Source organism: Leptidea sinapis, chromosome Z, assembly GCF_905404315.1.
Source record: "Leptidea sinapis chromosome Z, ilLepSina1.1, whole genome shotgun sequence".
Classification (NCBI taxonomy): Eukaryota; Metazoa; Arthropoda; class Insecta; order Lepidoptera; family Pieridae; genus Leptidea; species Leptidea sinapis.
The window spans coordinates 8,863,369-8,889,125 of record NC_066312.1 but is presented as its reverse complement, the minus strand read 5'-3'; the positions used below and the strand labels follow the sequence as shown (position 1 = coordinate 8,889,125).

The window sequence follows — 25,757 nt, the reverse complement described above, 5'->3', positions numbered from 1 at the left end:
GTGACTACACTACAAATTCAGCTATTTATACTGCGTTATTTTAAGCAATTTAAATTCAGGTCTTTTAACCGTTTTCTAAAGATTTTAGACAATTGGGGTTCCCCCTTAGATCATTTATACATCTAGATGAAAATGTCGAAAAAATATTGACAGTTAACCTTTATTTTGAGTAACTCACGCACACAGAGTAACATACAAATCATAAGATTTTACTTGTCACACACACCTAAGTAATAAGCCTGGCCTGTTTTCATCGGTTGTCGAGTAGCACGAAGCTCTATCTAAACTAATAAATTATTAAAGGGTTCTCCAACTAAAAGTTACAATAAGCAATAATACATTTATTTCAAGAACGAGTAGGTACGAATATTCCGATCAAAGCGATTTTTATTTTAAATTTTTCTATTAAGATATTAAAACTGCCTTATGATCAGAAATGTCTTAATATACCATTTCATTCAACAAACTTTAGTGGCCGGTTTCCTCTGAATAAATTCCTCAAGTCGAAGTTTCCTCTATTTTATTATACATATCCTCTCCAAACACAGCATTGATATTGCAAGTTTTTTTTGCGCAAATTCCACGCCTCAACTCTATCTTTCAATCGTTTAATTTTAATCTCTGTAGTAAAAGCCGAATGATAAAACAATTGAACAAACAAACTTAATGTTGTACATATTTTAAAGCTAGAATGTAAATAACCTGATTTCTGCCGCTGAATTCCACCTTCGCACGACACGCCACAAGTTAGGATATCATCCCCACCATCTAGAGGTGTGGCGGTCTTCCACAGTGCGGTTTTCAAGGAGCTTTCTTCCATGTACTACAAAGCTGTGGAATGAGCTTCCTTGTACGGTGTTTCCGGGACGATACGACATGGGTACCTTCAAAAAAAGCGCGTACACCTTCCTTAAAGGCCGGCACCGCTCTTGTGATTCCTCTGGTGTTGCAAGAGAATGTGGGCGGCGGTGATCACTTAACACCAGGTGACACGTACGCTCGTTTGCCCTGTTATTCCATAAAAAAAAACAAGCAAAGAAAGTTTCACTCAAGCAAGGAGGTTTTATTTTAATATAAAGTAGACAATACGTCAAAACAGCCATTTCATACTAAAACCCCTATTATTCGAAAATATTTATAAAGATAGAATATTTAATCTCGTTTCTTCTCGAGCTTCCTCTACTAATGCTTTTTTCGTCTGTAGCGCGCTTTTACTGTCTCTAATAACCGGTGTTGTGTTATATAATTGTAATTATTAGTATCACATTAAAACCACTTCTTTAAGAAATAAACTTGCCTTAATTCAACACTGAATATTATATTTGTCCAAGCTCGTAGTATAAGAATATATGTATAGGCATATTGATACCTTCAACAGGTTTGTTATCACGATCTCAAGAACACTTCTCTATGAGGCTTTTATTCATTGGAGGAGTTTTCAAACAAGAGATTCTTTGTCTTAAGTTTATAAGCACAAAACAATATCGATGAAAAAGCGTGATTTTTTGCGTAGACTTGTTTTATAACCAGTCCAGTGGTTGGTCATAGAGTAGGGATGGATATTAGCGTAAGTGACAAAATTATCGATGAAGGAATGAGAGATGCGCTAAAAATTCATATATTTCTAAGTTAATACCTAATATTTTTATAAGCATATTTTATTTTGTTAGTTTGGGTCAAAGCTTGGGCGCTAAATTAAAACCAATAACTTCGGTGACAATAAAATAATATGGTTCGTAGCAAAAGCCCGATGATGATGCAGTTGTAAGGATTACAAATTTAATTTGTACCAAAATGAATGGACGATGCGGGGTTCAAACTCGTGCCTCTCGGGTGGCGTACCAAATAAGATCATTTTAGTACAAATAAAATTTCAAAGTAAAGACAATTTTCAATTAGGCTTAAAATAAGCGTTTTTGAATAGTCATTAACAATAACATCACAGAATGAATGAATTACATAGTTCGTGAGAAAACATACAAGAAACTAAAAGGCCCCTCTTTTAAATCAAACAGAGTATTTTACAATGGCTGTTATACCTACATACAAGACAAATTAGTTTGTAAGGTGCTGCATCCAATACATGAATCTTGTTCAAAGTTAAAAGCATTTTAAATATCAAATATATCATAAAAAGTACTAAAAAAAATAACGGGTTGCACTCCGGGAGTGCCGTCAGAAGTGAAAATTTGAACAAAGAAATACAAGTCTAGATATCGCCTTAGGGTTAGTATTCGCTAATGACAAAGCTTAAAAACAATTAAACTGTAAAAATATTTCACGGCTGAGATTTTATCCCTCGACCTCGCGGTGTTTCAGCTTCGCAATCACATTAGTCCAATGACCGTATGATCATTAAGTTGAAATAGCCGATCTATAATTAGTTAGAAGTGTAAATATTTCACCCATAATTTTAAACGACTGTTCGATTAGGCCACGTGTCCTGACGCGAGTTGAACATGTCATACTAATCCCAAGAAAAGCCGCTAAAGAAGTTTTCACTTCAAAAATAGACTATTTAAATATAAATTATTCTATATCTGATGCATTAACCTTTACAGATTAAATTACATATCCCCATGAATGAGTGACCAGTATTATGAAGTCTGAAAGTTGAAAAAACAAGTAGATTTATACTTCTGGTATATATATCTTTATATTATTATATCCCTATAATATTCTTTGACTACAAAAATCTGAGCGGCAATCATCATAACTATTGATTTGTGGTGTTATGAGCACTATTCTTCCACTTACTACATAAGATGTTAAGGTTCATCAGTCTAGTAGTTTTACTAGACAATACTTTCACGTCAAAAAAAAAAGAAAAAGACGTCACTGCGGTACTACCAAAGCTACCAACATAGTCCAAATGATTGCGAAACTGAAGTATCAGTGGGCAGGGCACATACTTCGGCGGACAGATGGCCGTTGGGGCAGTAAAGCACTCAAATGGCGACCACGTACCAAAAGACGCAGTGTTGGTAGGCCCCCCACATGAATGACCGATGATCTGGTCAATAATACCTCAACAATACGGTGGATGAGGGCAGCGCAGGACTGATTTTCGTGGAAATCTTTGGGGGAGGCCTTTGTCCAGCAGTCGACGTAGACGTCTTCCGGCTGATAATGAAGAAGAAGAAGTGGTACTGTCTAGATGAAATCCTGTTCCAAGAGGCCTTCCAGTGTCTGATGATACAGCTGCAAGGTGGCCATGGGAACCTCCTAAGTTCAAACAGGATAAATTCATTGAATCGGGCAAATCCTCAGGAAACATTCCATCATCAATTTTTATATTGATGATGGAGCTGGACGGTGGTAATAGAAACTTTTATAGTAAAACGATACAAACCCATCGAGTTTAGTTTCTGATGATTTGTACGTTCTGACGATGGAAATGGAAGTTGGAATATAGGAACTTTAAAAGATATCAATATATACAGATGAGTTTTGGGTTTCTCATTTGATTTGTCTTACCAAACACTATGGTACTGGATCGTTTCTAGGGTCGTGAATAAAAAAAAATATAGATCGAAATTAACAGGAAATATATCTTGCAAATTCATATATTACTAGAAATACGCAAAATAAGACACGAATTACTAGAAATAAATAGATATAAAAATACAGTTACAAAATTAATAGATTTAAATCAAGCTTTTATAAAAATGGTAGTTCTACTTAAATAAAAAGAGGTTGTGCTAATGAATATTTTTTATATGTTATATAACATAACAAGCTGACTCAGCAAATGTTGTATTGCCGATATTAAAATCGCGATACAAAAGTAACTGTTGATCGTAGATAAGTGAAAATTTGAAGTTGTATGTATTTTTAATGCTGACTCATAAACAAATAAATTTAAAAAAAATGTCCAAAAAATAAAAATAAAAATTTCATCTGGACCACCCCTAAAATTTTGGGGGATAAAAAATAGATGTTGTCCGATTCTCAGACCTAACCAATATGTACTCAAAATTTCAAGAGAATCGGTCAAGCCGTTTCGGAGGAGTCCAATGTTTAACACCATGACACGACAATTTTATATATTAGATAACATTATAAAACAGTGAAATCGAAGTATTGCACAAAGCTTTTTATGTGTACAGTTAATATATAGAAAAAAGGAACTAATATTTTCTGATAAATAGCCTCAAAAGCTTCTAGCGCAAACAGAGAAAGAGGAATTTTTGTGGAACTAAATTCATGTACTAGCCAAGCCTTTCCCTTATTTCAATAAATGAAGAACCTATTCCGAAAGCAGTAGGAATTAAAGTTATAGTCTTTTATACTATGTTTTCAGATTTATTACAAAAGAATTAGATTTTTTAAATTAATGATTTAATAATATGATCTACATTCTATACGATGAAATATTATGACAGACGGTTCTTCTTCGTGTGCCATTTCTTCATATGAGCTATTTTATTAGCCAGTATTCTTATTAAACGTATTTCAATAATAGAAAAGCATTATCAATGATTATCTGATAATATACAAATTAAGCTTATATCGTACACACACGTATAAATACACTTCGTGGAATATATCATCATAACTATTGTGATATGTGGTGTTATGAGCACTTTTCTTCCTCTTACGTCTAATATATACAAGTTCGCATTTAGACTGGTGTATAAACACCGAGCTATTGGTTATAAACATCTCCACAATCGGGAACATTAATAGCACACACGCTTAACTATATTTGATTAATTATTAGTGATCTGAGTCCATATTGAACATATAGTTATAGTTTCATAAATACTCGTGTAAGAGTATTGTGAAACGTTATTTTTAATTGTTCTGTGCAGTAAAAATATTGCAACTATTGCCTGAGCTCACTCAGTCGAAGCTTTGTAGAGCAATTTTCCGTAAACATAAAAACGTAATGAATTTTTTTAACGCTTAAAAACCTTTTCGAATTCGCATTTTATCTTTCACAAGTGCTGACCTGGCAAACGCCGTTTTGCTATATAATATAAATTGAGTACCTTACGCCCGCTCTTTCTATTCATTGTCATATGTAATAAAATTACTTAGACTGAATCTTTTTTATCGCGACAATATAGGTATTTCTAAGTCACAAAATAAATAATAGTTTGAACTAAAATCTTGAAAATAAATTGAAATTAAAAATTTTCATCAATATAAATGAGATAAAATATATTTTATTAAAAAAAGCAAGTGTGTATTATAAAATATTATCTAAATGATAATCCTTCTACTCATGTCTGTCACTAAAATATTTGTAATCGTAATGACAATATATATTAAATAAAATTATTTAGGGGTGAGTGACCCTTATAATTTAGGGGTATGAAATATAGATATTGGACTATTCTCAGACCTACCCGATAAACACACAAAATTTCAAACTAATTAGTTCAGCCGTTTCGGAGGAGTTTGGTAACAAACACCGGGACACGAGAATTTTATATAAAAGATGTCATTTTGAAATAAAAATGTAATAATAACCTGATATTAACGTTGATTTAGCTATCAGATAGAAATAAAACCACATTCATTCATTCAACATATACAATTGTGTGCAAAAATTTCATAAAACTTCTTCTAGGAAATACGTGTTTTTGAGTAATAAGTTTTCTTAAAAATTTGTGAAAATAATGTTTTTCATCAATTTATACGCCTAGATAGAGCCTCTTACTGCTAGACAAGTAATCTGTTTTTTCTTCTTCGATAGACACCTAGAAACAATCCACAAGCTAACGATCAGTTAATTTTCTTTAAGAAAGATTTATTAATTCATTAATTTAGTTTGTTTGAAAAATATGACAGGTTGGCTGCTATTAAGGATGTTAATTAAGTAGTAAAAAGTAGTTCAGGGTAAACACCCTGAACTGAACTAAACAGTTGAGCTTCTTGATAGGAATAGTGATGTAACAAGCAGATGTAGACAATCTGATATAGGTCGGTAATTACATAAGCATCTACACCCTCTAATTTACATCGCTACAATCCAGTATTGTTGTATAACTGGATACTTGTGTAAACATACATGAATCTTGCTCCAATCTAATTCCCGGAACAATTACATTGTTTCTGTTTTTAGTTCTATTGTTATGATTTCAGAACAATCATTATGCTGTTAAATCTAACATTATTCAAGCTAAAAATTAAGAATAAGCAGCCTTAAGCAATAATAAAAACATAAAACCCCAGATCGTTTATACGTTTAGATTGACAGTTAACCTCTTTTGAGCAATGCACGCACAATAACACAAAGTGACATACGAATCGCGAGTGTAAGACGTCATTGTCACGCACACTACAGTAGTAAAACTGGCCCATTTTCATCGCTTGTCTAGCAGGAAGAGGCTCTATCTAGATGTATAAATTATCTAAGTATAATACTAATAATAGTGACACACTTCTAAACAAATTAAGAACTTGCATCAAACAGATATAGCCTGTACTACAATATGTGTAAAGTAACGATATATTTAATACGATAGAAGTACTTAACATATACATATATTATACATACACATCGGAAACAAATATTTATATCCATCATATAAATGTTTGCACTTACCGGGCTTCGAACCCGGGACCTAAAAGCTCGGTGGTTATTTCCGATTTAAAATAAATGTTAATCAATTAAATTAATTAATAATTGTATTCTATATTTAAATCATAATAATATGTTGATGACCAAAGCTTGTTTAACAATTATTTGTATTTCAATAATGCTGAACCGAAAGGTTTATTAATCCAGCTTCCGTTAAACAGACGAGCTAAAAGGTAAAAAAATAAAAATTGAAAGCGACTGACACTTACTACACCGTTCTAAGTGTCTGCATTTAATTAATTTATAAACGAAATCCAATTCCGTTTTTCTGCAAATGCTTTTCAAGAATCACATTTTAAGTTTTAACGAAAAAGATGGGCTTAATTCCAAGCTTGAATATTATGTGGTTTAATAATATAATAAGTTATTGCTGTTCAAGTTAGACTTAGAATTGGGACTGCCAAAGAGTAGGTACTAATACTTGAGCGTAAAATAGGGTGAGCCTAAGAGATTTTTATTGTTTTTTGTTTGGTGACACATATTGGTGGTATTTGAGGAAGCACACGATATGACCCAAAAATTTCCCAAACCCAACGCTGTAAATTGTCAGTAAATGCAATAACATGAAATAAACAGATATTCTCATTGGTTTTGCTAACAAATATCGATAGCGAACATACCAGAATACATGATACATACGCGCGTATGATCGGTCGCTGCGTCAGCGTGCCACTGAACGCACTAATTTATCGCTATAGCGCGTCAGCACACCGACGTATGTCGGACCGACGAGCTCGATCGACGATTCTCGTCAGCTCTACGCGCGTAGTAATTCATCAGCGCTGCACTTTCTTAGAATAATATAATACAATTTTTTTTTATTAGTAAATATGATTTTAGATAAACTTATTTTATATTAAAATCTATCGAAAATTTTCCTTAATTGCACAACCATAAAATAGGCCAGGATCGTTGTCCTTTAAAGGTATCTTTAAGAAGTCACTATGCAATACAGCTATAGAAACCTTTTACCACGCAAAACTTTTTTTGTTAACATTTTTTCCAAATTTCATGATACTTCATGATAATACTATATAGTTAATAAATAGATAAATTTACCTTTCATAAAATTAATAAATCTCTTAACGCAACTATAAACTATTTTCAAGCGTACAAAGTATACAACAAACCTACATAGAAGTACTCATGAGTATATATTAATTGGATCGGTGAACTGTTGTAAATGCTATGGGGACGTGATTAAACGTACGTCCAGGCTTTTTAAGTAATTGCTTTTGTAGAACAATTTAGTAAATATGTATGCACGTAATATAAAAAGTTATAAAAATCAATTCTCACAAAGATCCATTTTAAAGTCAAAGTAATATAGTCTTTGTATTGGCCATAAACGGGAAAGACAATGCTGTCAGACACAAAGCGAAATCTCTGGCGTATATTTTTGCATTGTTAGAGCGAAGAAATTCCTTTTACACTAACAAGAAACGGGCATTGCTGCATTCCAATAATAATAAAATTCCTCGATTGCCGCTCTTGGAAAAAGGCTTCGAATGTCTAGATGAGTATTGTTGAAAGGAGTTTTGTATTAATTTCTATTGAAGTTTTATCGTTTATATGTTAACAATTTTATGATCATTCAATAAAGGTCATCAAATTTAAAACAATTAAACTAATAGGGGTTTAAGTTTGGATTAAAATAAATCTTCCTGATGATTTCGATTTTTGAATACGGTTTTCGGTGTTGAACCAACGCAGCAGATACAATTCGCATTATCAATGGTACACAGTGGTTCAATGGTGGTTGTAGAATACCAGACGTGAACATGATGCAAGTGCATTTTGGTGTGATGTCCGCTGGTGGAGTTCAGCTATTGGTATCAACCGAAAAAACTCCTCTAAGGACTTTCCATAATATATGCAATAAAAGATGCAGAGAAAATCCACATCTCGCAACGCCAAATAATCAAGTTAATCGGATATGACAAGTGATTTTAAATCATATTTTGATTAAAAATATTTGAATTTGAATTGGTTGTATGGGATCAAATAGAAGAAGCTGATACCGGGGAGCGCTCGCCCAGAGCTGAGAACAGTAATCCATTTGGGCCTTATATATAAGTGCATGCGGAGGCTTAAAGTGTACGGTGAAGTCAAAGGTGGCTTGTTGTACTGTCTTGCCCTAGTGAGTACACTAAGCCATTTAGAGGCCAATTTGGCCTTCTCTACCAAGTGACCCCGAAACTAAATGTCGCTTAATTTAATTGACCTACATAGCGAAGCTATGATGCTTTTAATACCATGTTGAACCAGTACAGAAATGAGGAGTCGAATCGAAACATGTGAAAAGAAGGTTTCGATACTTATAAGCTAATACTGCAATAGCTCCTGGTTAATGCCCCATAAGCGAAGCAAACTAAGAGACGGGTGACGGTAACTATTTGGTGGTCCTTCATGGTGTAAATAACTATAGATTCCTAAGCCACCAGATGTCTGGTCTACTGAACGATGATAACGATATCCTGGAGGTCTACTCGCAAACTCGACAACGATACGATAATACTTCGAATATAACGCAACTACCCTACTCTAACAAATCTTCGAATTTCTTATCATAACCATGACTCTTATTTTATCTGTGGTATGTCGCTGTTAAGTGTCAAAAGTCAAAACATAGTTTAGACGCAAAGGACCATGCCAGACTCTGCCCCACCAATTACATGATTTATACAAAATGTACATATTCAAGAATTATAACATGAATATTTAAAATTTAATAAATAATACAAAACTTTCGAATAAATAAAATGTATAAAAAGTAACTCAAGTAAGTTCCCGTCGACTTCCTATTTGTCAGGCGGCCATTACTTTCTACGCATAAACGATCAATAAAACGACTAAAATTATTTGGTAGTAAAAAATATTTAGAATATGTTATTAATGTTTTAATATTTGGCGTATGTTTCTATATTTAATATACACCAAAAGACTCAAGAAATTGACTCCACAATCAAAATAAAAGCACAACTACAACTTGAAACAATAATATCAACGACAGCTTAGAAGGTGTAGGTGAGATTATCGTAAAAATGACGTTTGATTATTTGTCAAATTCGAATATTCGTCTCTGATATTTTCAACTAAGAGTAGGGTTACGACCGATAATATCGAATAACGTTTCATTCGTTCAATCATCGTTTCGACATTGAATACGATGTAACTAAGAGTAGGATTCGACACGACTAACGCCACGATATATCGAATATCGATTTTAGAAGTAGGCCCCCAGATTCAGACGGCCCCGACTCGTCAGCCGATCTTCACCAATATGGCCTCATGATATCACAAGAAACCCTCCTGCGTAGTCGCCAGCTGACCCAAACCGATAATTTACATTTCTAACCAAAAAGAAAAAAAACATACCTTCAAAGAGATTTTGAGTCCAGGTTCCTAGTTCTACCGCAAAGGCATAAACGGCCATGAGGTCCGACCATCCCGGGTGATTGCAGAATGTATAAGTGAATACTTTACTATAACCGGCCAAGTGCGAGTCGGAGTCGCCCATGAATTCCATAGCAGCAAGTAACATAATATAGAAGTTCTTGTAGTTCGTTGTAACTTTGATCGATATTTTAATAATAGTGTATTATAAATAAAACTACTTACAAGATCTCGCTCAAACCAATTTTTGGTGGAAGTTTGCATGGTAATATACACTGGCCTTCAAAAGTAAGTAACACACTTTTAAAATTGGGATAACGTTTTAAGTTCACAAGATATACTCTCGAAATAAAAAGGACTCCAAAGAGAATTTAATTTTGTACATAAAAAGTTTATAGTCGGTAACCTTCTTTTAAGAATTGGCTGAAAAAAAACTTCAAAAACAAAACCTTTCCTTTTTCAAAATGGACGTTTCCGAATTACGATTTTACCATTCACATTTTTCTTTGTTTTAAATTTTTTTCAAGATCGATGGGTCTTGTTTTATAAATTTATGCTAAAAAGCACAAAAACATTTATTTATCATGCCTCTTTCGGTTGAAGAATGTGCTAGGATCATGGCTTTTCTGGAACTAGGCATGGGTGTGACGGTACGAACGGTCCAGAAGGTAAAACAAAGGTACGAAGAGACTGGACACCATCTGAGGAGACCTTGTAATAGCAGACCCAGGTGTACCAGTGCCCGAGAAGATCGTTATATTATTTCCACTGTATTAAGAAATCGCCACCAAAATGCAGTTGAAGTCCAGAAACAGCTACTTCAGACCCGGAGGGTATACATTAGTGACAGTACAGTGAGAAGAAGACTTGCTGAAGCAATTTTGAAACCCCGAAGACCAGCGAGTGGCCCAAATTTCGAGAGACAGCATCGAGTAGCGAGACTGCGATACGCCCGTGAACACATGCAGTGGGATGAAGAAGAATGGTTAAGAATTTTGTTTGCAGATGAGTCTCGATTCTCCCTTTACACTTCTGATGGAAGGCGAAGTGTTTACAGGCGACCTGGTGAGCGATACCTTCAAGCCTGCATCTCAGAAAGAGTCCAATACGGTGGAGGCAGTGTACATGTATAGGCTGACATATCTTCAGAAGGTCGCACAGAGCTAGTAGCCATAGAAAATGGCACCCTCACTGGGCAAAGATATGCTCAAGAGATTCTCAATGAGTATGCAGGGCCGTATTTAGCAAATATGGGTGATGGATCGATGCTGATGCATGATAATGCCCGGCCACATACGGCTCATATCGTACAAGAGTATATTCAGGAGGTCGGTATCAGCGTGATGGCTTGGCCATCAAGAAGTCCTAATCTCAACCCGATTGAACACGCCTGGGATGAGCTTGGGAGGCTAGTCAGAAATCGCATTCCACCACCTACTACCCTCAGGGCACTAAAGCAGGCCCTGGTAGAAGAATGGGAGAATATTCCCCAACATCGGCTCCGAAACCTAGTGTTCAGTATGCCAAACCGGCTCGAAGCTGTAATCAGAGCTCGAGTAGGCAATACCAGTTATTAAAAATTAAATAACATGTATATATACATACATTTTAGTTGAATTTTTTTACACTAAACTAAAAATGTCTATTTTCATTGACTTTTTCTTTTTAAGTTAAAAATGTTACTAATGTATAATTTTAGTTTCTAAGAATTAAAGCCTATAAAATTTGCAATAAAACGTTTTTAATCTTAAATCTCTACCTTCTATAGTTAAGAAAAAAATTTAATTTGAAAAGTGTGATACTTACTTTTGCAGGCCAGTGTATCACATATTTTTATATATATATTTTTGGGGGCACACATTTTACTACTTTGGAAGTGTCTCTCGCGCAAACTATTCAGTTTAGAAAAAAATGATACTTGGAACCTCATTTTTAAAAACCTATTCACCGATAGCGTACTCGTATTTACGGGTTTGTAGAAAAAAAAATTGAGTTTAATTTTAAAGAATGGGGAATTTTCTCTTTTTTTCTATTTTTGTGTAAAAATCTTAATGCAGTTCACAGAATAAATCTACTTACCAAGTTTCAACAGTATAGTTCGGAAAAAAGTGGCTGATGAATCCGGACGGATAGACAAACAGACAGATACATGCAATCCAAAAGGGTTCCGTTTTTTGCCATTTGACTACGGAAAATGTTGAATTAATAACAAACTTTAAGCCCTCATACAATCGAATCAGGAAAATGTTAGACTATAAGCCAAACGAAAAAGACATTAACTATTTCTTGCGTCATCACAACTGTTGTTAGACGTTTTACTTCCCATATAATACATGCATTGGTGTAGTTAGTTGTTACCTGTCATGTACTAACACTCACACAGAGTGCAATTTTGCTGTCATCCATGGGTGTCACACATCTAATATGCTTCCCATTTCACATACCAAATATGTAATCAACACCGCGTATAACATAAAATATTCATCGATTTCCACTTATTTCAAGAAAACGAATAATTGGATGTTTTTGATACAATATATATAGTTATGGAAAAGGTTTGTCCAGTAATTCAAATTCAAATATTTATATTCAAAATAGAATGTGACATCACTTATTGAAAGTTAAAAGCTACCACCCATTCCAAGAAGAATGCCTCAGACCTGAGAAGAATGGGCGCAACAAACTCAGCGGGCTTTTTTTTCATCATGATAATATATTTACAAAGTGATATTATACAGTTAAACTTATTATTTAATAGCCTGAGGGCGGTCGCTGTATTCCCAATCTGTGGTATCATTAAGAAAGTCATTTATGTTACAGTAACCTTTATCACACGAAAGTTTTTTAACAATCCTTTTCAATATCGTAATACTTTTGTTTTGAACATTTTCTGGTATCTTGTTAAGTAAGTTGAAGCATATACCTCGCCCCACAAAAGACTTACTTACTCGACTTAGCCGAGTAGTAGGCATAACAAGTTTATGTTTGTTCCTCGTGTTAACATTATGATTGTCACAGTTTCTAGCAAATTCCTCAATGTGCTTATGTCAATAATAATTGACAATGAACTCTGTTTAATTAATCCCTCGCTTAACCTTTCTATCGGCTGTCTTAGATTGAGCTCAGCGTAATCTAAGTTTTCAAATGACTATAAACACAATATCAAAGTGTGTGCTAAGCTTAAACTCAAGATCAAGATCTCAGCCTTAGTGCCTTCTATTCAATACTTTTAACCGCCAATAATAATCATCGGTAATATATATATAGGTATATAGTACTAAGATCTACAACACTATTTATGTTTATAATATATTATATACTTAATCACTCCTAAAGTCAATAGTTTTTTTTTCAATGAAAATAAGGGACGAGACGAGCAGGCCGTACACCTGATAGTAATTGATACGCTTCAGTATTCTTGAAAAACTCAAAATATCTGAGCGGCATTACAATTGCGCTCGTCACCTTGAGACATAAGATGTTAAGTCTCATTTGCCCAGTAATTTCACTAGCTACGTTATATATATTTAATTATAGTTAATTAAGTCTTAATTTGTTTGGTATTCCACATTCCCCATCCAGGTTCTCTGGCCTCTATGTTAAGAGATAATCATTGTCCATGTAGAAACAGCACGCATGCGCATACTGTGCTTATTTAACAAGCCTTGTTAGCTCGGCATTCTTCTATATAATAAAATGAACCAGATTCCTGACATTAAAATATGCTATACACGAGCGGGTTATGTAAGGGCCTATTAAAACGGTACGATACGGCTTTTTGTTCTGTATGAGAATCGTTGAAATTTATAGGTATTGTTGTCAGATTTGTTAAAATATTTAATGGATTAAAGAACACATTACATAGTAGACTATCGTTAATATAAATACTATTAACAAAGACTTAAATGTTTGTAAACAAAGAGTTAAAGTTAACATAACCTAACATATAACATAACATAATAAAAAAAAATGGGTGTTTTGATGACAATCGTTAGTTACACATTAGTTCCTATAAGTTTTTTAATCTTGATACTTTTTGCTAATGAAAATATGAGTGGCTATCTGGACACCCCCCATTCATGATTTCACTATTTACTAGCCGTAAAGAGAACTTTGTTATTATCGGGTGGATTCACCTGATAGTCATTTGTTGAAATTATAAAAAATATACCGAATTGATGTCACTATCTGCACAACTTCCAATCTATTTGATAAATTGGACTTATCACCTCTTTTTATTAATACGACTTAATTCACATTCAAAGTACTAATACATTGTATTTACAATAATTACCCATGCAAAAAGTATAGAAAGCGCTTATTTTACGCGAAAGTGTTCAATGCGTCTAAAGAAGAAATAGAAATTTATTACTGACTGCAGAGGAGCGATCGAGGGCGCTATATTGGCAATATATACCAAATCTTTTATCACGGGGAATGTTCCTTCAAACAGCTTCAGCAGCTGCTTGACCCGATTCTTGACGCCGAATCCCAAAAGCGCACGTCTCAAAGTAAATTATCACCTTTACCAGCTGGATCCGTAGCCCTTGTATTGGAGGACAATGTGAGTGGCAGTGGTCACTAACTATCGCGTGGCCATTTTTTCATGGCATTAAGGGAGGATACGAGCAGGACATTCAGCTGGTGGTAATTGATAAGCCCTGCCAATTACAATGCAGTGCCGCTCACAGGATTCTTGAAAAACCCAAAATCTCTGGACAGCACTACATTTGCGCTCGTCACCTTGAGACATACTACGGTGTTCTTCAGACCGAAATACGATAATGCTGACACATTACTGCTTCAAAGCAGAAAAAAGCGCCGTTGTGGTACCCATAATCTAGCTGGCATGTTCAAAGGACCCCACCCCACTGGTGTATGTTGGTTTATCCACGTATTACATAAGATACAAATAATAATTGATAATATTAGATAATATTGCAAAGGTTACTTACGTTGATCACGACCCTCTCGCAAAAGTCATGATCATGCTCTATCGGTTCAAATGTGACAACGCTGCCCTGTGGCGGCTTGCCTTGTTCTTCTTCTTGATTGAGTAATTTTGGCAGCGACCTGAAACAACATATAAATAATCTATTAATACTATTTATAATTTAATTAATCGAACTCAAAAGCCACCAAACTGATTATCGGCGCAATGAAACCATCGACAGTCTACTATATTTTTATTTTTTAAGAAGAAGACAAACAGAATTACAAATACATTGCCAATATGTTATTAGTCATAAATATTGATCGTCGCGCGCGTTGGTTTGATTGAATACAATTTTTTTTTTAAATTAATAGTCGACAATTTTATTAATATAGACCTTAAGGAAATCGACGAGTAGACAGACCGAAAAGAAGGTTGGCTGAGGAAGTAATAGAAATAGCCGGGAAAGACTGGCAAATAATGGGAACAGACTGGGACGCGTCGAAATAGTTGGAAGAGGCCTTCACCCGAGAAGGGGTTCATATTCAAATTAATAAATAACACATACAAATAAGAAACACGTACTAAAACAAATATAAACTAACACTTAATAACAACATCTGAAATGTACATGTATTAAGGATAGAAAATAATTGTACATTCTGTTTGAATAGCGTCTTTGAAGTAAAGAGTAAAGTGAAGGTAATCAATTACCATTAAGTGCACTCACATAGACATTATAAGCAAAAAAGAAGTTTATGAATATTTTATCAAACAAGTCATAGGGTAAACTGCAAGCTCATTTATATAAAGAGAATAAAGAAGCAAGTCTAATATATATTTTGCCACTGCTCTATAATTCTAAGCTTCACTAATCTGTAATTTAAATTTAAATTTGTATGTCTCTAGTCGATTTACGTTTAGGTAACTTATATAACTTCAGAACATGCAATAGTGTCAATGATAGGTTGTATATATGGTCAAACATCACGACTGTTGATGGCTACTATAACTTCATAGACACTTTGTGTGATCATGCAAGTTATACCCTGCCAACTTCTCTATTGTTGGTGGCTATAATAACTTCACAGACACTATGCAATCATGCACGTTATATCCTGCCAACTTCACTATTGTTGGTGGCTATAATAACTTCACAGACACTATGCAATCATGCACGTTATAACCTACCAACTTCACTATTGTTGGTGGCTATAATAACTTCACAGACACTATGCAATCATGGACGTTATATCCTGCCAACTTGACTATTGTTGGTGGTAATAATAACTTCACAGACACTATGCAATCATGCACGTTATATCCTGCCAACTTCACGATTGTTGGTGGATACTATAACTTCACAGACACTATGTAATCATGCAAGTTATATCCTGCCAACCTTACGATTGTTGGTGGCTACTATAACTTCACAGACACTATGCAATCATGCACGTTATATCCTGCCAACTTCACGATTGTTGGTGGCTACTATAACTTCACAGACACTTTGTGTGATCATGCAAGTTATACCCTGCCAACTTCTCTATTGTTGGTGGCTATAATAACTTCACAGACACTATGCAATCATGCACGTTATATCCTGCCAACTTCACGATTGTTGGTGGGTTCTATAATTTCACAGACACTATGCAATCGTGCAAGTTATATCCTGCCAACTTCACTATTGTTGGTGGTTACTATAACTTCATAGACACTTTGTGTAATCATGCAAGTTATATCCATCCAACTTCACTATTGTTGGTGGCTATAATAACTTCACAGACACTATGCAATCATGCACGTTATATCCTGCCAACTTGACTATTGTTGGTGGCTTCTATAACTTCACAGACACTATGCAATCGTGCAAGTTATATCCTGCCAACTTCACTATTGTTGGTGGCTACTATAACTTCATAGACACTTTGTGTGATCATGCAAGTTATACCCTGCCAACTTCTCTATTGTTTGTGGCTATAATAACTTCACAGACACTATGTAATCATGCACGTTATATCCTGCCAACTTCACGATTGTTGGTGGCTACTATACCTTCACAGACACTATGTAATCATGCAAGTTATATCCTGCCAACCTTACGATTGTTGGTGGCTACTATAACTTCACAGACACTATGCAATCATGCAAGTTATATCCTGCCAACTTCACGGTTGTTGGTGGCTACTATAACTTCACAGACACTATGCAATCATGCAAGTTATATCCTGCCAACCTCACGATTGTTGGTGGCTACTATAACTTCATAGACACACCTTGTGTAACCATGCACGTTATATCCTACCAACTTCACAACTGTTGGTGGCTATTATTAATTCACAGATACTTTGTGTAATAATGCAAGTTACAAATACACATTATAATGTTGTAGAAGATGTTTACAAGATTTCCGAGTACAAACGATTTTGGAGTGACAGCGAAGACAACAATATATCGACATCGATCTTCGTGCAGCAATTTATATTTAAGGTACATTAAACATTCCAGAACAGATAGACATATTTGTAAATACACGTTTCGTTTGTGTGTCGATTTTCCGGCGTACGAATTGATTACATTACTATGAATTGGCATACAATTATGTACTTCCTTTGTTCTACTCAATGAGTTAAGCGATTTCCTGCAGTAAATCTGCCAAAAAACTACTATACGTTAAGCTTCAGCACTTGTCTTCCTAAGAGGAATATTCTATCTATACTAAAATTATAAAGCTGCAGTGTTTGTTTGTTTGTTTGTTTGAACGCGCTAATCTCTGGTACTACTGGTCCGATTTGAATGATTCTTTCAGTGTTGGGTAGTCCATTTATCGAGGAAGGCTACATGTTTTTATTTTGTAACACAAGGTGTAAAATCGAAAACCTATTTTTGCGTGCGCTGCAAAAACTATTGACAATAGAACAAAATGATGTACAGGCTATAATATAGGCAATATTTTATTACTTATAAAAGTATCGCGTGAATTATACTTTATATGGCAAAACAACGTTTGCCGGGTCAGCTAGTGGATTTATATAATTACAAAATGTGGGACTGAGTGTTTTTTCTTCACTAAGGTTTTTATATATTGTGAAGAAATATAACCAAATTTATAAATTGATCTTTTATGAATCACTGACACCAAGTCTACGATTTTTGTCTGCGTATGTCCTTTTATAACTCTATGTATATGTAAATAGGTGTGTAGTGACATATAACAGTCTAATAAATAGGCTATTAAAATGACTATTCTTGCTGCGACCTTGTAAGTATATAGTATGCCATATTTGTCAAAGAAGCTTTATTATTTTTCTTAAATTTGTGCTCGGTGACTCCTAATATACAGTCTGGTATTTGATTGTAAAATTATTACAGTAATATGCTATGATAAATTTAAATCCACGCTGACGAAGTAGTGGACACAACTGTTTTTTTTATGACAATAAGGGACGAGGCGAGCAGGACGTTCAGTTGTTGGTGGTACACCCTGTCCATTACAATGCAGTGCCATTCAGGATTCTTAAAAAATCCAAAAATTCTGAGAGGCACTACAATTGCGCTTGTCACCTTGAGACATAAGATGTTAAGTCTTATTTGCCCAGTAATTTCACTAGCTACGGCGCCCTGCAGACCGAACCACAATAATGCTTACAAATTACTACTTCACGGTAGAAAAAGGCGGCATATAGCCGAATGGCTACTGACCCTGACTACTAAGCTAGAGGTCCCGATGTCGAATCCCGGTAGGTACAATCATTTATATAATGAATATGGATGTTTGTTTCCGAGTCATGGATTTCTTTATGTATTTATGAATGTTTAAGTAAGTATATTGTATTAAATATATCGTTGTCTTGTACCCATAGTACATTCTATGCCTAGTTTGGGGCAAGATATTTTGTGCAGGAGTGTGTCAATATTATTATTATTATATCAAAATTTTATGTTAAAGTTTTATCCTCAACTCGATACTTCGCCGTCTGGCGAAAATCTAGCTTCATTAATTTTTACATTGTTCGAGAGTTAGTAGTTTAAAATAATGAACTTTGCCGAAACTAAGATTTCACGGAGCGACCATTATAAACTATTTTACATAAGCCTTCATTAAAATATCCTGCTCTTCTTGCAATATTAAATTTATATCTCCGTTCAATATTAATTTATTGCAGCGCATCAACAGATTTATAAGTCGGAGCATGTCATTGTTTTAATAATTTCTAATATTAAGTGTGCCGTATCCAAAGCATAAAAATGGATCATTTACTATGACTCCTCTTTGCGTCCGTCTGTCTCTTACCAGGTTGTATCGAATGAAACGTAATAGATAGTTAAAATTATCACAGATAACGTATTTCAGTTGCCGCTATATGAATTTAGTTGTCATAGCGACAACAGAATTTATGGTAAAAATATAGATGTTACGAATTGTGATTAACTATTATCGTTATTATTATAAATTACGTAAAACGTTATAGGGCAATATTGCTATAAACCTTTTCCAATAACGCGGAACAACTCTTCCGCGTTATAGGACACCTAGGATACATTTATTGTCGTTGTAATGATATTTTGTAAAACGATGAAGTTATAAATGTTTGTTTAATAGTGTGGTAATGAGTTTCTTGTTACTTCTCAATAAGAAAAATCAAATCTGAGATTCATAAGTGTCATTTCCTTGACGTACATGAATAAAGTGATTTTGATTTGATTTGATTTATATAAGGTTAAGGATACATGATATAACCAAAATTTTTAAGTATCTAAGATAAGACACATCTTTTAATGGTACGACGCTCCCTAATGCCATTTTCTCTCAGGGTGATTTGTGGATCAGCGCCATCTTTTGAAAGCTTAGAGTAGGTATACCAATGATTTCATCATCATCATCATCATGCGAAAGACGTCCACTGCTGGTGCTGGACAAGGGCCTTCCCCAAAGATCTCCACGACACTCGGTCTTCATATATTATTTAAATTGAAATAAATCTAATAATTTAGTAACACAGGAAGAATAATATATTGTAGTATATTATTAATATCGTTTCTGGAGTTCTTCGGAGTGGCAGAGGAGGAATTCGGGATCATTTTTGAAATCCCCAATCATCTTATTCCCGTACAAAATTATTTTCCTATTTTTGCATTGGATATTGCATATAAATATAGGAATCTGGAAATCTTATAGGATTATAACCGCCCTCAGGCTCTTTGATTAATAAATTTTAATGTAAATTTTAAAGAAACCCTCGCCACAGTAGACACATGTCTACTATGCCCTCGCTGTGTTTCTTGCGACTTTTCTTTACGAATTAATTTTTTTAATCAATACTTCTAGGGTTAAAGCTAAAGGATGTTCATTTTTGACGTTTCATCAGCCGGAAGACGTACACTGCTGGACAAAGGCCTCTCCCAAAAATTTCCCACGACGATCGGTCCTGCGCTGCCCTAATCCAACGTATTCCGGCGATCTTGACCAGATCGCCGGGCCACCTTGTGGAGGGCCTATCAACACTGCGTCTTCTGGTATGTGGTCGCCATTCGAGGACTTTACTGCCCCAACGACCATCTGTCCGTCGAACTATGTGTCCTGCCCACTGCCACTTCAGTTTCCGCAAAAGTCCGAGCGTAGCCCTTTCCATTGCCCTCTGAGCGACCATGAGCTTTCTCATAAGGCCCATAGTCAGCGACCACGTCTGCGTACCGTAAGTCATCACTGGCAACACACATTGGTTGAAAACCTTCGTCTTAAGACACTGTGGTATGACTTCTGACGTTTAATAAGTAATTTTAATCTAATTTTGAATAACAATATTTGAATTTGAATAAATACTATGAAAACAATACTAGATTTTATGAGAGACACTTTGTATTGCAACTAACGCAACACAATGAACATATAATGTATAATACGATTCAAATGCAGGAAAAAAGAAAAAAAAACAAGAACAAAAAATGCGTGTCTTTAAACAAATAAAACATATCTTATTATTAAGTTATAATCAACAACATGCAGTGATAACAATAAATTTTCAAATACAACTCAATAGCTCAATAATAAAAGCGACTGATCCATCACGAGAATAACTCAACACAATTATCATAAAATGTATACACATAAAACGTACGCAATAAATCGTGTAAAACATCCCAATCCTTTAATAACTTTTCTAAACGAGTTGCGAGTATTCGGTTATTTATAAAATAAGGTCGGCCATCACACGATATTATATAGAATCGTAAACACAGCCGCGATCTGTGACAAAGAATGACGGCAGCTGACACTCGATGACGAACATTTCACGCGTCTGGCCTCCGGAGATCATAATGAAAGCCTACTGTGAAACTGTTAATTCCGGTCATCATGATTCGGTATGACGCTTATGTGTCGGGACCCATCCAATCTTTTTTTCGATGATCGTTGATTGATGCTATTTTTACTCCAAATATTTTAACGATATATTATTTTCTGTTTAAAATGCACTTTGTTGTGAACGTTCTTTGAGTCTGAATTATGTGTCGTACTTTTTCTTATAAAATGAACTATAAATATATCTATTACGAACATGATACATCGACCTTAAAGAAGTTGTGTATTCCCTAATCGCGTGATTTTGTAAAATTATGATTAAAGTAACATTCTCAAAAGAAACTATGGTAGTTCTATACGGAACACATGCGTTAGGTTAGCATGGTAACTTACTACAAGGCATGAGACATTTTATTTAATTTATAGTATCAGACAGTATTGAACCAAGCGTAGTATAATCTATATAAGAGCGTAGAGATAAATTATTATTCAAACTTCAACTCCAAGAGTAACTATTACTGACTATACAAATTTTACTAAATACTAAAATTCCTACAAATTTTTACGTTGATTGAACTCGCTGCTTACTTACTTCTAATACAACGGAAATATCAATTATAATCAAATCAAATGTAATGAAAATATGTCAATTCATCTACAATAAAATCACTTTTTTCAAGCGTTTTCTTCATATACGCCAATAGTGATAATTTTGAGCGTATTTTTTATTTTTGTCCTGTAGGCCACATTTTCGTTCTCAGAATAAATAGTTATATCTATTATCATACTAGAATACTTCGTTGTTTGTGTGTAACAGTTAATAAGTTAAAGAAAAAAAGAAAATGTTATTAAATTTCAATATAATATTTATAATTTCCTACATCGATAAATACCAACATAAATTAAAAGAACAATTAATAAAGCTTACTAATTGCTCTCTCTTTTTTTTGTCACATTTAAGTATAGTTGAAAATATTTATTAAAAGAAGCATTATTTAATCAAGATCTTTTTTCGTTTCAATACGTGATGTAAATAGTAGTTTTATCGATCATTAAAATATTCCTTGTGAAGAATAGTTGATTCTGACATCCAAAAATCGACATGAATGGACAGTAAAATTCAAACACTTATTTTCTCTGCTCTGCAATCAAATCGCTTGAAAATATTCACAGACTTTACTTACTATATATTGTATATCAATTCAAGTTCTGTATATATTCTATAATGTATATAAAATCAAAATAAGGAATTTTATATATTATATGCTTATAGAGATGCATGCACTTTTAGAAGTGTGTCGCTTCTATTCAGGTCAGCTTTTCCACGTAGTTACTGTGCTAGTTTTTGATTCTAAGCAAGGGAATGACGATTGTTAGAATGCACATTGCTTGCGACAGGTCGTTCTTTAAATGAAGCAAGGGCTACAACGGCTATTCCAAGCCCAATACTGGTGACATGCTGTTTCAGTCAATTAATTGACTTGGTCATAATAATATGTGACATTGCTCATCCAACAAAACCTCCAATTAACATCTGCTATTAACTACTTTGAAATCTTTCTTTCAGCTTACCACTTCCTTCAATTAGATCTAATCTTAAGCAAATAACTTATTGCAATTCTAAATTGCTGATCCAATGTAAGAACATTTGAGAAAAATCCTCACATTTAAGTTGACACATTGGATTTCACCAACAATAAATCAAGTGTATTTTGACAAAGTGGAACTTATAAAGAAATATTTACATGTTATGAATGACTACACATATCCGCAAAATAACGTCTAATTCAATAGTTTTTATTTAATAAAGAAGAACAAAAATTATCAATGAAACATCTCAATGATAAGTAGTTCACTATTGGAAACAAGATATAGCGATTAAGTTATTGTTAATATGTAATTAAACGTGGAATTCGCGAGAAATAATACACCCAGATATGCTTTCCAGAGTTATTGTGGTATTTAGTTAAAGAACTTTTATTCTATATTTTTCTTTTACAATAATACACAGAAAATGTTAGAAAATAATCAATTCTAATCGGCAAAAATTATAGTGTTCCAGTCAAAATAGTACCATTCAACTGATCTAGAGACGGAGCCGCAATCTTATGAAGGTAATCGTATAGCAAGCAAGAACACAGTTCTATGTCAACACAGAAACAATAAGTTTGCTAATGTGGCTATTTTAAGTTTCTACAAATGAATTGAAGAAACCAATATACCATTGATTCCATATTGAATGTCGTGATATGTTTGCAGCTTATAAGAAAGCTGGTGATCCAATTGCAAAACTTCTCAGGAAGACGGAATGGAAACTGTATTCTGTCGGAAATTTTGTGACGGCATCTTGCGCCGTTATTGATCAAAAGAAAATGATTTATCCTGCCTAAATGCCGAGGCTACTTCTTTTCCTCTCGATGGATACTCCTCATATTTGCGGTAGGTATATTAGAAGATTGACAACTGATCGATCATGGTAAAAGCCATATTGTTGGTAACAGATCAACTGGCACATACAAAATGTATGGTATAGATTTGCCACGAGCTACCGGTTCATTCTGCTATGCACTACACTGGAGGACTTCAGGGGTATCGTTCTTAGTATGGTAGAAGTAATGCATTCAAGTAGCTCGACTAGTAATGTCTAAGAAAAAGTTTTCTGTCTGAGCTCCATCCAAAAATATTACAATATTCCTAAAAATAATAATGTTATTAACAATAATATATATTCAATAGTAAATCAAATGTAGCGAACTTTAGTAATTTTAATTTCAGTTACTACAAATTTCAGTTACAGTTGCATTCACTTACTTTCACTGTCAATAATTATTGACAGTGAAAGTAAGTGAATGCACTTTAATGCAAAGAACTATGCCGGCTCTCTTCTCATGAATTCAAAGCCTTTTACCCGCAAAAGTGATTGCAATCTCGCATTTTCTATGCATGCTTAACAACTCGTGTCTTTCAGTGATCTCACAAGAATATTTAATGTTCTTCTTGTTGTGAAATAACACACTTTAATCATAATATTTTATAAAATATATTTGTAAATGTTTAGCAAAGTATGTACGTGTAATTATTTAAATTTATTCCATGAACAGTCCAAGATAAAGAGGTGCAATGCAAATTGGCAAGATAGAACTTTACTTGCATTAAATAGAGAACAATTCTTGAACTGGAAGTAGTAGTTATTCGATCGGCCATTTTTAAAAGGCAAGTAAGCTCAGCGATAAAGTTTTATTAGACTTCTTAAGTGTAACAAATTGCCACCTAGTTGAATCTTGAAACAGAATAAATTAACCTTTTACAGTGGCACACTTTGTGCTGGTCAATCCCTGCTATACGAGATATGTAGTTATATTACATATACTATAGATAAGACACATTCTTTCTCGTTTATGAATTTTTATTTATATTTGATCATGATGAAAGGGGCTGCTGAAAACCAGTGTTGTGTTGGTGTCTTCTGCACTGACCAACAATATACAGAGACAGCTCCTTTTAGCAGGGTATCACGCTCACACTGTTATTTTTATTACTTTATTTTTAATCTTTATAATAGTGTTACGGTATTTAATTTAGTATTTTAAGATTTTAATTAATATTGTAAATTGTTGTGTTTTTGTGTGAGTGTTTTTTGTATGCTAATAAAGTGTTTCTATTTCTATTTCTATCAATGGATTTGTATATTACTTAAAATTTAACAAACATTTTTTTTGTCGCCGAAGGAAGGAATGGAATAAAACGAATTGTATTCACGATGATATCGTTTGACCACAATTTCTAATTGCATTATTTTTTCGAAGTTTAATCAGTTATAATATTAGCAAATCCTGTATGTTATATATTGATCATTGCCATTATTAGTCTTTACTAATAAAAACTAATTTAAATTACGTATTTCAAATTTAAATGCTGCTTTTGATTTTTTCTTGGAAAGGAAAGGACAAGCAAGATGAAGAGCAAAATGAGACAAGAAGACAAGAAGACATACGGGTGACAATTTTTTAATGTAAGCGATAATATTATAAGGGCAATAGCAATATTAACTAAAAATTAATACATGGCAAGTATTATAGGGAAAGTGTAGTTTCTTTTCGCTCAGAGCGCCATATGTTTCCGAATCAGTGAAAGGGAGATATTTAATTGATATCTAAATGATTTTTAAATGAAACACTTTTAAGGGCGTGTAATTGTAACGGTTTCATTTACATTAGATGTTTGCGTAAAAGTTACATTTTTATTTTAGTACACCCGACGTTTCAAGACCTTTCCAGGTCTCGTTTTCAGAGGGACTGCAGATGAACGTCGAATGAAACGTTGGGTGTACTAAAATAAAAATGTAACTTTTACGCAAACATCTAATATAAAACCGTCACAATTACACGCGTTTTAATCCTTTAAAAGTGTTTTATTTAAATGTGTAACACTCGCGTTAATCAATCTAAATGATTTTCAAGGTAAGAGTTTTGAAAAAAAAAATACATTTAGACTTTGGTGGAATTAAAACTTTTTTTTTATGATAATAAGGGTCG

The 25,757-nt window shown here is 33.9% G+C and overlaps 1 protein-coding gene across 4 annotated transcripts in view; it reads right to left on the bottom strand.

Moving 5' to 3' along the window:
* The window catches only part of LOC126978340 (potassium voltage-gated channel protein Shaker), a 383,795-nt gene that overhangs the window by 38,989 nt on the left and 319,049 nt on the right, over nucleotides 1-25,757 (bottom strand). For all 4 annotated transcript variants that reach the window (XM_050827086.1, XM_050827084.1, XM_050827087.1 and 1 more), the window contains one exon: nucleotides 14,944-15,061. In XM_050827086.1, coding sequence (XP_050683043.1) covers nucleotides 14,944-15,061 — 118 coding nt within the window. The remainder of the gene's footprint in view (nucleotides 1-14,943; nucleotides 15,062-25,757) is intronic.